This window comes from Hordeum vulgare, chromosome 1H (assembly GCF_904849725.1).
Source record: "Hordeum vulgare subsp. vulgare chromosome 1H, MorexV3_pseudomolecules_assembly, whole genome shotgun sequence".
Lineage (NCBI taxonomy): Eukaryota > Viridiplantae > Streptophyta > Magnoliopsida > Poales > Poaceae > Hordeum > Hordeum vulgare.
In genome coordinates, this window is record NC_058518.1 from 72,620,733 (window position 1) to 72,638,338 (window position 17,606).

At 46.1% G+C, this 17,606-nt stretch overlaps 1 protein-coding gene across 1 annotated transcript; it reads left to right on the plus strand.

Annotated features, from left to right (window-relative positions):
* Positions 1 to 2,359: 2,359 nt before the first annotated feature.
* On the plus strand, positions 2,360 to 4,269 carry LOC123407249 (protein NUCLEAR FUSION DEFECTIVE 4-like). The gene has a single exon (XM_045100346.1). It carries the CDS (start codon positions 2,412 to 2,414, stop codon positions 4,164 to 4,166), a length of 1,755 nt encoding a protein of 584 aa, XP_044956281.1. The 5' UTR covers positions 2,360 to 2,411; the 3' UTR covers positions 4,167 to 4,269.
* Positions 4,270 to 17,606: the final 13,337 nt, after the last annotated feature.

The window sequence follows — 17,606 nt, forward strand, 5'->3', positions numbered from 1 at the left end:
ATATTTTTTTGCTATAATTTTCTTTTTGTTGCAACCGTTGATGAAAATTGTTGCATCGCGTCGAAATTTTGCTGCATCGGGAAAAAAATGTTGCATGGAGATCTAACGGTGCGGATCGTACGGCCCGCGCGCGGCCGCTGAAAGTTTGGGCCGGCGCAGAGCAGTGGCCACATACATTAATCCATGCAAATAAAAAAACATGCATGCATGTGGACTATGCAATCCAAAGCTTAGTGAGCAATCCAGCATCTCCTTGCCACGTCATCAAATCCACTCTAAAAAAGTGTCAAGGTTAGAAACAACCGGGATTACGAAGTACACGGGTGCATTGTGGGCGATGTCAAGTTGTTGGTCGTGAATCCTCTCAAGCGGATATTGTTTGTTCCATGCATGAGATCTCGTTGCTGGCTGGGTTCCACTTGACTCTTGTACCGCCAGGAATCACGGTTGACGGCACATCGGGCGACGGGGGACCCAAACCAAGCCAAACCCACCATTTGCTCTCGGAGTCTAGTGTCATGTGCAACGAGACCAAACTGCACGACCGAGGTCTTAGAATAATTTCGCTTCACCCCGGATGGCGTGCTCACATCACATGGCCAAAAAGAGTTGGATATGTTTTCCTCCAATGAGATCGATCGAGCTGAAACCAAAAATTTTGACACTCGCGCGGGTCAAAGATCCGGGGCCTACTATGTGTCAGACCGCCTGAAAAAGTAAATCAGGGTGTTTGAATTTTTTTCCGACCATGAAATTTGAGTTCAACAATTGGCATTCATCTCCTTCCCCTTCCATATGTCTTCTCCTCTTACGCTCCTAATCATGGACCGACGGACGAAATGTGTGAAGTTGTTATCATGGTCAGCTATGCTCATGCGCAGCTAGTCGTCATCTGTCGTCGTTCAAGGCCACCATCTAAATCCGTCACCTCATCTTCTTTCTCGGCGCCGACAACCATACCCCTCAACCGAATCGTCAAGCCTTAGACTCTCATCCCCCAACGATGCCACCGCCGCATCATGCTTGACTATGGGTCGCTGTCGTCAAAGGCCTCCCCCGCAGCCCCGCGCCTTGATGAAGCTCACCTCAGCATTTCCTTCGCTGTCTCAGGTTTGCGCTTATTGAAATATGAGGGTGGGCCTAGGTCCCATCGAACAATTTTGGAAAATTTACAAGGACCCATGTGGGTGTTATGGCAACGGATGTGGTGAAAAGTTTAGTCTTATATTGCTAGTTGAAGAGGAGTTGGACCTTTTTATAGAGGATTCTCTCCCACATGATATAGAAGCTTGAGAAGGGAAGTGGTTTCCGCACGCTCCTCCTTCATCGTCCGCCTCGTCACGCCTCGACGCGGATTGCCGGAATCAGCCGAGCTCACATCTGTTTTTTATTTTTACCGGCCAGGAATGAAGAGTCCCTAACGAAAGTGCCACGATCTGAGAAGTCGGATCATGGATTATTATCGACTCTGATGTGGGTGCAGGCCACGTCTCTCCACGCGGTCGTGCCTATATATCGGAGGTGCTGGTCAACTCTAGTTGTCAAGAGAATGAGATAACATCTCTATCTCCATGTCCGTCGTTCTCTTCACTGCTGCTACCGCCAATGATCCCATCCCATTGACCACGTATACGGTTGACAGGAGAACATGCCTTTGAAACCTCGTCTCTCCAGATCATGTACACGCGAGAGGCGGTTAGGTTTTTGGGAATCATCTCCGACGCGATTGCTCGCCTCCGTTTGCTTGCTTCCACTACATCGTTCAAGACCGCATTGTCTTCATCGTCACCATCTCCACAGTCAACAAAGCTGGTTGTCTAAGTGCCGAGCAACTCGAAGCCGACAAGAAGGCCGTTGAGGATGTTGTCGACGCTATTGTCGCTGTTACGACCAACTGGCCTACTTGAAGGTATAACACATTTATTCCGTTCTTATTTATTTATGTTTTAGCCGTATTAGCATTATGTGTAGATGTGTTTACTGTTTGTGTAGTATGTGCTTATCTGAATTGTAATAAGTTGCAATTAATTTTATCAGCCATGATCATAATTATTTTTTGAATTAATTTGATCGCAAAATTGCTTGTGTGCTCCTCTTCTCTCTAGAATCAACTCACTTGAATCAAAATTCAGGCAACTTACGTGCAGCTATTGCGACAAAATTCAAATCCAGGTTTCCTGTATATGCTACGTCACTCTCAAGTCTCAACACAAGACCAACCAGTACATTTGTTCTCCAACTTTTGAACTAACTTGTGCTTAATTTCCACTAACAAATAAGTGCTGCATTAACCGCTCCCTTAACACGCGTGCAAACATCACTCCTGCTTCGCATTTCCCTCAACTCCATCCCACTCCGGCATTGTGATCTCCCGAAAAAGCCAACCACGGAAACAAGCAGAGCATCTCGCCATGGCGGCCGCGGCCAGGGCCTTCGCGGCGCACGTGCTGCGCGGGAGGTGGTTCATGGCGTACGGCTCCTTCCTCATCATGTCCGCGGCGGGGGCGACGTACATCTTCGCCGTCTACTCCAAGGACATCAAGGCCACGCTCGGCTACACCCAGGAGCAGCTCAACACCGTCGGCTTCTTCAAGGACGTCGGCGCCAACGTCGGCATCCACGCCGGCCTCATCGCCGAGGTCGCCCCGCCATGGCTCGTCCTCGCCGTCGGCGCCGCAATGAACCTGGGGGGGTACCTCATGCTCTACCTCTCCGTCGCGGGCGTCGTCCGCGCCAGGCCCCCGCTCTGGCTCGTCTGCCTCTACATCGCCGTCGGCGCCAACTCGCAGGCCTTCGCCAACACCGGCGCGCTCGTCACCTGCGTCAAGAACTTCCCCGAGAGCCGAGGCGTCATACTCGGCTTGCTCAAGGGCTTCGTCGGGCTGAGCGGCGCCATCTTCACCCAGCTCTACCTCGCCTTCTACGGCGGTGGCGGCGGCGACACCCGTCCGCTCATACTGCTCGTTGGCTGGCTCCCCGCCGCCGTCTCCGTGGCGTTCCTCGGCACCATACGGATCATTCGCTCGCCGCGCTCCCCGGCCGCGGCGCGCCGCGAGTACCGCGCCTTCTGCGGCTTCCTGTACGTGTCGCTCGCGCTCGCCGCCTACCTCATGGTCGTCATCATCTTGCAGAAAAGGTTCGTGTTCACCCGAGCGGAGTATGGCGTCAGCGCCGCCGTCGTGCTAGTAATGGTCCTCGTCCCATTCACCGTGGTCCTGCGCGAGGAGGCCGCACTGTTTAAGAACACGGTGGAAGCGCAGCCCGTGGTGGTGAACACGCCCACCAAACCGCGGACGCCGGCACAAGCCGCACAACAGCCAGCTGCCATCGCAGAGAGGCCAGCGGCTACACTGACGTCGAGGGTGGTGCGCGCTCTGAGGCCACCACCGCTTGGAGACGACTACACGATCCTCCAGGCGCTGGTGAGCGTGGACATGCTGCTGCTGTTCACGGCGACGGTGTTCGGCATCGGCGGCACACTCACGGCCATCGACAACATGGGCCAGATCGGCGAGTCGCTGGGCTACCCGCAGCGCAGCATCGCCACCTTCGTCTCCCTCATCAGCATCTGGAACTACCTCGGCCGCGTCGCCGCCGGCTTCGCATCGGAGGCGCTCCTCGCGCGGTACCGCCTCCCGCGCCCGCTCGTCCTCGCCGTCGTGCTGCTCCTCACGATCCCGGGCCACCTCCTCATATCGTTCGGCGTGCCGGGGTCGCTGTACGTGGCGTCGGTGATCATCGGGTTCTGCTTCGGCGCGGCGCAGCCGCTGATCCTGGCGAGCGTGTCGGAGCTGTTCGGGCTCAGGTACTACTCCACGCTCTACAACCTGTGCGGCACGGCGAGCCCCGTGGGGTCGTACGTCCTCAACGTGCGCGTGGCCGGGCGGATGTACGACCGCGAGGCCGCGCGGCAGGCTGGCGGGCACGCCGTGGCCTCGGCGGCCGGGAAGAGGCTCGTGACTTGCATCGGCGTCCGGTGCTACAAGGAGTCGTTCTTGGTCATAACGGCGGTGACGGCGGCCGCCGCGGCGGTGACGCTGGTGCTGGCGTGGAGGACTCGGAGATTCTACGCGGGGGACGTGTACGCGCGGTTTAAGGAGGAAGAGGAGGTGGTGGTGGTTGGGCAGAGCAGAGACGGCGTCGCCGCGTCGGAGATGAGCAGTTAGAAGTGTTAGGGAGTTGACGCTGACCATAGATGTAACACAACAAACACGATCAGAGTGGTGAGGTAGACGAACAGAATGTTTTTTCTTGAGATTCAGAGTAGGAAACTACTCTGCTGCAACCACAAATTCAGAGATCATTGATAGATCCAGAAGTGGTTTATTACCTTCTCCCGTTCTTGATGAGTTCCTTCCGGTGTCCATGTCAAATGATGACGACGGTGGGAAAGGAGAGAGATTTGGTAGCGGCGGCGGTGGACTTCTCATCGCTTTAGTGATACCCTCTAGATCGGATTAGGGTTAGGAGTGGGGAACCAGTGGCGGCGGCGAACCCCGTAACATGTGTCATGGTCCCCACCTCTTCTATATATAGCACTGCGCGACAGGGGCCCACCAACCTTGCTTGGGCTGGACGCCCCCGATCAGGGCGTGAGTCAAGGTTTCAATGGGCTGTTGGGCCCATTGAAGGAGAGATCAATCTAATATTCTCCCCCTTGATCTCATCATATACTTTTAACTTTACTCGTTTCGTAACAGATGAATACATAGGGCATGTTTCATCGTCATAACTCAATTACCGATAGAATGAGACAGCCACAACGTACCTCTTTGTTTTGAAACAAACTCTTTAACCTTGGGCCCTTTATTGTCCGGAAATTTTAGACTATACCATAAACCCATGTCGACTGTGTGTTCTCCGAACACACTTGGCGGTAAGCCTTTAATAAGCAGATCTGCAAACACTTGTCTGTTGCTTTTATGCTTCAAGCATTTCTTCATAATTCCGGACTTTCTCCTTCACAACACGTAACTCTTTGTTAGTGTGTTCGGCATCAACACTTGACTCGTTGTGATAGAAGCGAAAAAACTTAAAATGGTTATCGTTGTTGTCAACCATTATCAACTCCGGGTACAGGTAGCCTTAACCATTTTGCATGTCCCTGAGCCTCATATCAAGCTATAACATATCATTGCATCACATTGATGACAATTGTTTCACTCATTTGGAGATTTTCCACACAAAACTCCGAGTATGAAAGTTAGCGACAATTGTGGATTTCCCTATACATTTCACAAGTCCTGCCTTTATACTCACAATCTTTTGAGATCACTTATTTTTTCAGCATGAGGCCGATATCTTTGACTCCATTTCATTGATTTGTATATGGACTGGACATTGCCAAAACAACCCGGATATATACGTGAACTATGTCAGGGTAATATACTGAGCTTCCAACAGCTGAAGCATATGGTACCATATCCGTTTACAATATTTTCTTATTAACTTTTGGAACACCATAGTTTCCAGTTCCATTACCCTTGACTATAAGAACATGCGTAGGTTTTCTCATATACATACTTTAGAGATCTTTCTTAGCATGTCCATGTGACATTCCTAATACCCCCTTTTATTCTTTTGAACTTTGAGGACAAGAACTTGTTTTCTCCTCCTGCAGTAGATTGACATCACCACTAGCAAGTAGGACGTCATTGTTGGGGAACGTCGCATGCAAAACAAAAAAATTCCTACGCGCACGAAGACCTATCATGGTGATGTCCATCTACGAGAGGGGATATTCGATCTACGTACCCTTGTAGACCGTACATCAGAAGCGTTAGTGAACGCGGTTGATGTAGTGGAACGTCCTCACGTCCCTCGATCCGCCCCGCGAACCGTCCCGCGATCAGTCCCACGATCTAGTGTCCAACGGACGGCACCTCCGCGTTCAGCACACGTACAACTCGTCGATGATCTCGGCCTTCTTGATCCAGCAAGAGAGACGGAGAGGTAGATGAGTTCTCCGGCAGCGTGACGGCGCTCCGGGGGTTGGTGATGATCTCGTCTCAGCACGGCTCCGCCCGAGCTCCGCAGAAACACGATCTAGAGGTAAAACCGTGGAGATATGTGGTCGGGCTGCCGTGGCAAAGTTGTCTCAAATCAGCCCTAAAACCTCCGTATATATAGGGGGAGGAGGGGCAGCCTTGCCTTGGGGTCCAAGGACTCGCAAGGGGGTCGGCCGAGCCAAGGGGGGCAACCCTCCCCTTCCAAACCGAGTCCAACTAGGTTTGGAAGGAGGAGTCCTTCCCCCTTTTCCCACCTCCTCTTTTTTTTCTTTTCTCTTTGATTTTCTTCCTATGGCGCATAGGGCTTTCTTGGGCTGTCCCACCAGCCCACTAAGGGCTGGTGCACCACCCCCAAGGCCTATGGGCTTCCCCGGGGTGGGTTGCCCCCCGGTGAACACCCGGAACCCATTCGTCATTCCCGGTACATTCCCGGTAACTCCGAAAACCTTCCGGTAATCAAGTGAGGTCATCCTATATATCAATCTTTGTTTCCGGACCATTCCGGAAACCCTCGTGATGTCCGTGATCTCATCCGGGACTACGAGCAACATTCGGTAACCAACCATATAACTCAAATACGCATAAAACAACGTCGAACCTTAAGTGTGCAGACCCTGCGGGTTCGAGAACTATGTAGACATGACCCGAGGGACTCCTCGGTCAATATCCAATAGCGGGACCTGGATGCCCATATTGGATCCTACATATTCTACGAAGATCTTATCGTTTGAACCTCAGTGCGAAGGATTCATATAATCCCGTATGTCATTCCCTTTGTCCTTCGGTATGTTACTTGCCCAAGATTCGATCGTCACTATCCGTATACCTATTTCAATCTCGTTTACCGGCAAGTCTCTTTACTCGTTCCGTAATACAAGATCCCGCAACTTACACTAAGTCACATTGCTTGCAAGGCTTGTGTGTGATGTTGTATTACCGAGTGGGCCCCGAGATACCTCTCCGTCACAAGGAGTGACAAATCCCAGTCTCGATCCATACTAACTCAACGAACACCTTCGGAGATACCTGTAGAGCATCTTTATAGTCACCCAGTTACGTTGCGACGTTTGATACACACAAAGTATTCCTCCGGTGTCAGTGAGTTATATGATCTCATGGTCATAGGAAAAAATACTTGACACGCAGAAAACAGTAGCAACAAAATGACACGATCAACATGCTATGTCTATTAGTTTGGGTCTAGTCCATCACGTGATTCTCCTAATGACGTGATCCAGTTATCAAGCAACAACACCTTGTTCATAATCAGAAGACACTGACTATCTTTGATCAACTGGCTAGCCAACTAGAGGCTTGCTAGGGATAGTGTTTTGTCTATGTATCCACACATGTATATAAGTCTTCATTCAATACAATTATAGCATGGATAATAAACGATTATCTTGATACATGAATTATAATAATAACTATATTTATTATTGCCTCTAGGGCATAATTCCAACAGTCTCCCACTTGCACTAGAGTCAATAATCTAGCCCTCACATCATCATGCGAATTACATTGTAATAAATCTAACACCCATACAGTTCTGGTGTTGATCATGCTTTGTCCGTGGAAGAGGTTTAGTCAGCGGGTCTGCTACATTCAGATCTGTGTGCACTTTGCATATATTCACGTCCTCCCCTTCGACGTAGTCGCGGATGAGGATGAAGCGTCGTTTGATGTGTCTGGACTTCTTGTGAAACCGTGGTTCCTTTGCTAGGGCAATGGCACCCGTGTTGTCACAAAACAAGGTTATTGGATTCAGTGTGCTTGGCACCACTCCAAGACCCGTCATGAACTGTTTCATCCAGGCACCCTCCTTAGCCGCCTCCGAGGCAGCCATGTACTCCGCTTCACATGTAGAATCTGCTACGACGCTCTACTTGGAATTGCACCAGCTTACCGCACCCCCATTAAGAATAAATACGTATCCGGTTTGCGACTTAGAGTCGTCCGGATCTGTGTCCAAGCTTGCATCGACGTAACCTTTTACGGCGAGCTCTTCGTCACCTCCATACATGAGAAACATCTCCTTAGTCCTTTTCAGGTACTTCAGGATATTCTTGACCGCCGTCTAGTGATCCACTCCTGGATTACTCTGGAACCTACCTGCCATACTTATGGCCAGGCTAACGTCCGGTCTAGTGCACAGCATTGCATACATGATAGAACCTATGGCTGAAGCATAGGGGACGGTGCTCATATGCTCTCTATCATCATCAGTTGCTGGGCACTGAGTCTTACTCAATCTCGTACCTTGTAAAACTGGCAAGAACCCTTTCTTGGACTGTTCCATTTTGAACCTCTTCAAAACTTTATCAAGGTATGTGCTTTGTGAAAGTCCTATCAGGCGTTTTGATCTATCCCTGTAGATCTTAATGCCTAGAATGCAAGCAGCTTCTCCTAGGTCCTTCACAGAGAAACTTTTATTCAAGTAATCCTTTATGCTCTCCAAAAACTCTACATTGTTTCCAATCAGCAATATGTCATCCACATATAATCTTAGAAACGCCACAGAGCTCCCACTCACTTTCTTGTAAATACAAGATTCTCCAACCACTTGTATAAACCCAAATGCTTTGATCACCTCACCAAAGCGTCTGTTCCAACTCTGAGATGCTTGCACCAGTCCATAAATGGATCGCTGGAGCTTGCACACCTTGTTAGCATTCTTAGGATCGACAAAACCTTCGGGTTGCATCATATACAACTCTTCCTTAAGGAAACCGTTAAGGAACGCCGTTTTGACATCCATCTGCCAGTTTTCATAATCGAAAAATGCAGCTATTGCTAACATGATTCTGACGGACTTAAGCATCGCTACGGGTGAGAAAGTCTCATCGTAGTCAACTCCTTGAACTTGTGAAAAACCCTTTGCCACAAGTCGAGCTTTATAAACGGTCACATTGCCGTCAGCGTCCGTCTTCCTCTTAAAGATCCATTTGTTCTGAATAGCCTTGCGGCCCTCATGTAGTACTTCCAAAGTCCACACTTTGTTCTCATACATGGATCCTATCTCGGACTTCATGGCTTCTAGCCATTTGTTGGAATCTGGGCCGACCATTGCTTCTTCATAATTTGCAGGTTCATTGTTGTCTAACAACATGATTGACAAGACGGGATTACCGTACCACTCTGGAGCAGCACGTGGTCTCGTCGACCTGCGTGGTTCGACAGAAACTTGAACCGGAGTTTCATGATCATCATCATTAACTTCCTCCTCAACCGGCGTCGCAACGACAGAGGTTTCCCCTTGCCATGCGCCACCATCTAGAGGGATGAGAGGTTCGACAACCTCATCAAGTTCTATCTTCCTCCCACTCAATTCTCTCGAGAGAAACTCCTTCTCGAGAAAAGCTCCGTTTTTAGCAACAAACACTTTGCCCTCGGATTTGAGATAGAAGGTGTACCCAACTGTCCCTTTTGGGTAACCTATGAAGATGCACCTTTCCGCTTTGGGTTCCAGCTTTTCAGGCTGAAGCTTTTTGACATAAGCATAACATCCCCAAACTTTAAGAAACGACAACTTTGGCCTTTTGCCATACCACAGTTCGTATGGTGTCGTCTCAACGGATTTTGATGGTGCCCTATTTAAAGTGAATGCAACTGTTTCTAATGCATAACCCCAAAACGATAACGGCAAATCGGTAAGAGACATCATAGATCGCACCATCTCTAATAAAGTACGATTACGACGTTTGGACACACCATTACGCTGTGGTGTTCCAGGCGGTGTCAACTGTGAAACAATTCCACATTGTCTTAAGTGAGCACCAAACTCGAAACTCATATATTCACCCCCACGATCAGACCGTAGGAACTTGATCTTCTTGTCACGATGATTTTCAACTTCACTCTGAAATTGCTTGAAATTTTCGAATGTTTCAGACTTGTGCTTCATTAAGTAGACATAACCATATCTACTCAAATCGTCAGTGAAGGTGAGAAAATAACGATATCCGCCGCGTGCCTCCACGCTCATTGGACCGCACACATCGGTATGTATGATTTCCAACAAGTCACTTGCACGCTCCATTGTTCCGGAGAACGGAGTTTTAGTCATCTTGCCCATGAGGCATGGTTCACACGTGTCAAGTGAATCAAAGTCAAGTGACTCCAAAAGTCCATCGGCATGGAGTTTCTTCATGCGCTTTACACCAATATGACCTAAGCGGCAGTGCCACAAAAATATGGCGCTATCATTGTTAACTCTAACTCTTTTGGTCTCAATGTTATGTATGTGTGTATCACTATCAAGATTCAATATGAACAATCCTCTCACATTGGGTGCATGAACATAAAAGATGTTACTCATAGAAATAGAACAACCATTATTCTCTAACTTAAAAGAGTAACCGTCTCGCAATAAACAAGATCCAGATATAATGGTCATGCTCAACGCAGGCACTAAATAACAATGATTCAAGTTCATAACTAATCCTGATGGTAACTGAAGTGAAACTATGCCGACGGCGATTGCATCAACCTTGGAACCATTTCCTACGCGCATCGTCACTTCATCTTTCGCCAGCCTTCGTCTATTCCGCAGTTCCTGTTTCGAGTTGCAAATATGAGCAACAGAACCGGTATCGAATACCCAGGCACTACTACGAGAGCGGGTTAAGTACACATCAATAACATGTATATCAAATATACCTGATTTTTCTTTGGCCGCCTTCTTATCAGCCAGATACTTGGGGCAGTTGCGCTTCCAGTGACGCATACCCTTGCAATAGTAACACTCTCTTTCAGGCTTAGGTCCAACTTTGGGTTTCTTCGTCGGATTGGCAACAGGCTTGCCGCTCTTCTTTGAATTACCCTTCTTGCCTTTGCCGTTTCTCTTGAAACTAGTGGTCTTATTCACCATCAACACTTGATGCTCTTTACGGAGTTCAAACTCTGCGACTTTCAGCATCGCAAACAACTCGCCGGGTGACTTGTTCATCCCTTGCATGTTGTAGTTCAACACAAAGCCTTTATAGTTTGGCGGCAGTGATTGAAGGATTCTGTCAGTGATAGCTTCTTGCGGGAGTTCAATCCCCAGCTCAGCTAGACGGTTTGAGTACCCAGACATTTTGAGCACATGTTCATTGACAGACGAGTTCTCCTCCATCTTGCAAGCATAGAATTTATCGGAGGTCTCATACCTCTCGATCCAGGCGTTCTTCTGAAAGATAAACTTCAACTCCTGGAACATCTCAAATGCTCCATGACGCTCAAAGCGACGTTGAAGTCCCGGTTCTAAGCCATACAAGACTGCACATTGAACTACTGAGTAGTCCTCCTTACGTGCTAACCAAGCGTTCTTAACATCCTGGTCAGTCGTAGCGGGTGGTTCATCTCCTAGCGCAGCATTAAGGACATAATTCTTCTTCCCAGCTTGTAAGATTAGCTTAAGATTACGAGCCCAGTCTACAAAGTTGCTTCAATCATCTTTCAACTTAGCTTTCTCTAGGAACGTATTAAAATTCAGGGTGACTGTCGCGTGAGCCATGATCTACAACACAAATATATTCAACGTGGACTTAGACTATGTTCAAGATAATTAGAGTTTAACTTAATCAAATTATTGGCTAAACTCCCACTCAAAAAGTACATCTCTCCAGTCATTTGAGTGGTTCATGATCCACTTACACTAGCTCAAGTCCGATCATCACGTGAGTTGAGTATAGTTTCAGTGGTAAGCATCCCTATGCTAATCATATCATCTATATGATTCATGATCGACCTTTCGGTCTCATGTGTTCCGAGGCCATGTCTGCACATGCTAGGCTCATCAAGCTTAACCCGAGTGTTCCGTGTGCGCAACTGTTTTGCACCCGTTGTATGTGAACGTTGAGTCTATCACACCCGATCATCACGTGGTGTCTCGAAACGACGAACTGTAGCAACGGTGCACAGTCGGGGAGAACACAATTTCGTCTTGAAATTTTAGTGAGAGATCACCTCATAATGCTACCGTCGTTCTAAGCAAAATAAGGTGCATAAAAGGATTAACATCCCATGCAATTAATAAGTGACATGATATGGCCATCATCACGTGCTCCTTGATCTCCATCACCAAAGCACTGGCACGATCTTCTTGTCACCAGCGCCACACCATGATCTCCATCAATGTGTCGCCATCGGGGTTGTCGTGCTACTCATGCTATTACTACTAAAGCTACATCCTAGCAAAATAGTAAACGCATCTGCAAGCACAAACGTTAGTATAAAGACAACCCTATGGCTCCTGCCGGTTGCCGTACCATCGACGTGCAAGTCGATATTATCTATTACAAGATGATCATCTCATACATCCAATATATCACATCACATCGTTGGCCATATCACATCACAAGGATACCCTGCAAAAACAAGTTAGACGTCCTCTAATTTTGTTGTTGCATGTTTTACGTGGTGACCATGGGTATCTAGTAGGATCGGATCTTACTTACGCAAAAACCACAACGGTGATATATGAGTTGCTATTAAACCTCATCCAAGGACCTCCTCGGTCAATTCCGATTAAACTAAAGTTGGAGAAACTGACACTTGCCAGTCATCTTTGAGCAACGGGGTTACTCGTAGCGATGAAACCAGTCTCTCGTAAGCGTACGAGTAATGTCGGTCCAAGCCGCTTCAATCCAACAATACCGCGGAATCAAGAAAATACTAAGGAGGGCAGCAAAACACACATCACCGCCCACAAAAACTTTCGTGTTCTACTCGAGAAGACATCTACGCATGAACCTAGCTCATGATGCCACTGCTGGGGAACGTCGCATGGGAAACAAAAATTTTCCTACGCGCACGAAGACCTATCATGGTGATGTCCATCTATGAGAGGGGATATTCGATCTACGTACCCTTGTAGACCGTACAACAGAAGCGTTAGTGAACGCGGTTGATGTAGTGGAACGTCCTTACGTCCCTCGATCCACGAACCGTCCCGCGATCAGTCCCACGATCTAGTGCCGAACGGACGGCACCTCCACGTTCAGCACACGTACAGCTCGACGATGATCTCGGCCTTCTTGATCCTGCAAGAGAGACGGAGAGGTAGATGAGTTCTCCGGCAGCGTGACGGCGCTCCAGAGGTTGGTGATGATCTCTTTTCAGCAGGGCTCTGCCCGAGCTCCGCACAAACGCGATCTAGAGGTAAAACCATGGAGATATGTGGTCGGGCTGCCGTGGCAAAGTTGTCTCAAATCAGCCCTAAAACCTCCGTATATATAGGGGGGAGGGGAAGCCTTGCCTTGGGGCCAAGGACTCCCAAGGGGGTCGGCCGAGCCAAGGGGGGCAAGCCTCCCCTTCCAAACCGAGTCCAACTAGGTTTGGAAGGAGGAGTCCTTCCCCCTTTTCCCACCTCCTCTTTTTTTTTCTCTTTGATTTTCTTCCTATGGCGCATAGGGCCTTCTTGGGCTGTCCCACCAGCCCACTAAGGGCTGGTGCGCCACCCCCAAGGCCTATGGGCTTCCCCAGGGTGGGTTGCCCCCCCCCCGGTGAACACCCGGAACCCATTCGTCATTCCCGGTAACTCCGAAAACCTTCCGGTAATCAAATGAGGTCATCCTATATATCAATCTTTGTTTCCGGACCATTCCGGAAACCCTCGTGATGTCCGTGATCTCATCCGGGACTACGAGCAACATTCGGTAACCAACCATATAACTCAAATACGCATAAACCAACGTCGAACCTTAAGTGTGCAGACCCTGCGGGTTCGAGAACTATGTAGACATGACCCGAGAGACTCCTCGGTCAATATCCAATAGCGGGACCTGGATGCCCATATTGGATCCTACATATTCTACAAAGATCTTATCGTTTGAACCTCAGTGCCAAGGATTCATATAATCCCGTATGTCATTCCCTTTGTCCTTCGGTATGTTACTTGCCCGAGATTCGGTCGTCAGTATCCGTATACCTATTTCAATCTTGTTTACCGGCAAGTCTCTTTACTCGTTCCGTAATACAAGATCCCGCAACTTACACTAAGTAACATTGCTTGCAAGGCTTGTGTGTGATGTTGTATTACCGAGTGGGCCCCGAGATACCTCTCCGTCACACAGAGTGACAAATCCCAGTCTCGATCCATACTAACTCAACGAACACCTTCGGAGATACCTGTAGAGCATCTTTATAGTCACCCAGTTACGTTGCGACGTTTGATACACACAAAGTATTCCTCCGGTGTCAGTGAGTTATATGATCTCATGGTCATAGGAACAAATACTTGACACGCAGAAAACAGTAGCAACAAAATGACACGATCAACATGCTACGTCTATTAGTTTTGGTCTAGTCCATCACGTGATTCTCCTAATAACGTGATCCAGTTATCAAGCAACAACACCTTGTTCATAATCAGAAGACACTGACTATCTTTGATCAACTGGCTAGCCAACTAGAGGCTTGCTAGGGACAGTGTTTTGTCTATGTATCCACACATGTATATAAGTCTTCATTCAATACAATTATAGCATGGATAATAAACAATTATCTTGATACAGGAATTATAATAATAACTATATTTATTATTGCCTCTAGGGCATAATTCCAACAGTCATCCACATGCACAGGAATTGGGAAACGAATTTCCCATTCTATAACTTTGCATGAATACAATTGTCCTGTCATTTTCTTTAACCCAAGAGAACATCTGATTCTTTTAACTTCAAATGTCACCGTCTAGAGACTTGCTCTAGGCCTTAAAAGACTTCTTGAAGCAGTATTCCTTGTGATCTTACTTTCATCTGATGTTACTCAGATCATGATGTCGATCATGATGTGCAATTAACACTCATTATTATCTATTCATTTTCTTTGCACAAAATCTTTCGATTTAAGTCATGCTTTACACCTTTACATATTTACTTTGGTGTCACGTTTGTCTTGTAGACCCTTTATAAAGTCTATGTTAGTGAAATTCTAATGGTGGAATTTCACTAACATAGACTTTATAGTAATCACAAGTATCTGATTTTCACATTCCTAGAGACCATCAAAATCTCAGGTACTGGCACTTCTTTCATATGGGTTTGTTGTTGCTCTGTCATTGCCAAGAGGCAAATTAATTCTATAGTCACCCATTTCCAAAAGGCAATAGGTTTTACAGGGACCTGTATCACAAGATCCCTTGTAGAGCTAACAACAGGTGTTGTATAGGTCATACAACATGCTCCCCCAGATTACTCCATCTTCACTAAAGAAATGGCGTATCTTTGAACTTTCTTCTTTATGGCACTTTAAGCACCATTATTGCATTCCTTAGTCTGCTTTCGGAACTATAAAAGATCCAGAAATACAACTGTTTCTTTTCTTTAGGGGTATCATAATGACGGTATTATAATGACTGTCGTACTCCCCTTGACGATCACATTCTTCATTAATGGATCACTTTAGATGCATAATGTGCATCACATCATCTGAAGTACAGAGGAGTCATGAAATACAATGTACTTCATGTCTCTTTCTCCCCCTCGAAATGTGGCAAGAACTTTTCTGCCACAATTTCAAAACCCATTCATAGCTCTTGTGAATTGAGGAAACTTGTATTATATAGTTCATTCATCTTATCACTTCATGCAAAATGAAGTTATGTGTTAACTAGTATGGGAGTACTTTTTTCTCATTTCATTTCAGAAACTCAACAGAGTTCTTTATAATTGGCACTTTTGCAAGTCACACTTGCATATCATTCTTGTCTTTAGGTTCGTCTGCTATTTTTATCCTCTTTGGATTTATTGATTGCTTAATGACCGTTACACATAAGGTGTACGGTCGATATTAGGAAAGCTTAATAGGTACTCCATACTTTTCTCCCATAGTGGGACACATTAACCGCACATGAGTCATCATAGCTTTCTCCTGTCATACAGGATAAGCCCTTTACCAAAATTTCTCCCGCTATACACGGATTGTTGACATAATGCAATGTCAAATTTTACCCAGTTACGCAGGTATTTTCCCAGACTTTTCCCGCCATGCGGGGAATTCCCTGTAAGGGACATAAATGCCATAATTGGCTCTTTTGACTACATATTCAATCATCAAATTCAGAAATAAATCTGAATTATCTTTGACACACATGCTTGATCCGACGTTAGTAAAATTAAACATGCATGTTGCTTGTTTCATCTCAATCACGTTGACTAAAAAGGAGACTTCTTCACAGAGAGTACATGAAAGACATTCGTCAACCAAGACTCTCAATGATATATCTCTTTTATTTTCTTGGATTAATATCCAAGAGTTCTTTTCTTTTGAAGCCATTCTTTAGAGAGAACATATTCCCTCAATTATGACCTTTCTTGTTCATCTTTCTGGTCACTAGTAGCCAGCCATTCGTTTTCATGAATGAAAGCATGAAAAAGTTTCAGACTGAGAGAACTTAGCCAATAAACAACAATAATGAGCATAAAATTAACCCTACATTGGTCTGGTTAAAATTATGCACATTAAACCTTTTAAAACTTTCTTGTATATTCTAAGAATAAAACATCATTCTTCTACATTAATTCCATATCACCGTTGGGCAGAAATGGAAATAATGCATATAACTCATAAACTATGTGATGATAGAATTTCTATTGAACAACTTTGCTAATAAATAATCATCATCGTCAACCATATTTCAGCAGAAAAAGAAATATACATTTCTCTATCCGTGCTCTGAAAATTGATCACTTTGATACAAAATTTATCAGAGGTTTAAGCTTTGAACATAAGATGACTCATACAATTATAGTATTGTTATCATCAACGTTGGTCAGAAAACAACAATACCATATTTTATCTTTAAAACAAACAGTTTTCTTTGTCATAGCGGAAACTGTTTGAATCTTATTTCACCTACACGGGAAAAACAATGCTAAGAACACTTATTTCAATTAAATTTTCCCATTGGTCCAATTTAATTGGAGGGTTAAACTTTTTTACTTTGCAGCAGAAAAACGTGAATATAAAATTCAGGCTCCTTTACAGAAAAATATTCTGTTAAAATTAAAAATTCATGAACTTTATAATCCCTTTTATAAAATCCATGAACTTTTCTTTTTCTGAAAATCTTCTTTTATTTTCATAACCTTTTATTTTTCTTTCAGAAAAATTATGTTACTATTACAGAAAAAATATTCTGTCATAATTAAAAAATTCATGAACTTTATAATCCCTTTTATAAAATCCATGAACTTTTCTTTTTCTGAAAATCTTCATTTATTTTTAGAACCTTTTATTTTTCTTGTTAGAAAAATCAACATTGCTTTTACAGAAACTTCGAACATTTAATTTCTCTTTTCTAAAAATATTTTCGTAGGGAAAAAATGCATCGAAAAACCATTTTAAATCTGCCTAAAATAGATAGAAAATTAAAATACCTTAATACATAAAAAAATGGCCACAACCTCTCTGGGCCCTCTGGGCCGAGGCCTTCCTACGCGTGGCCTGGGCGAGGCGCTTCCTCCCGCCGGCCTTAGGGCTACCTTCGGCCTGGGCCTCTGTCGCGCCTCCCTGTGGCCCGGGCCTGGCGCTGGTTGGTGGCGTGGGGCCTGGCGCGGCCCTTGCTCCCTTTGCCCCAAAACCGGCCTGAGTTGTGGTTAGGGTTTCTCTCGG

Coding starts and splice junctions, on each gene's coding strand:
- LOC123407249 (XM_045100346.1), top strand. CDS start 2,412: ATGGCGGCCGCGGCCAGGGCCTTCGCGGCGCACGTGCTGCGCGGGAGG.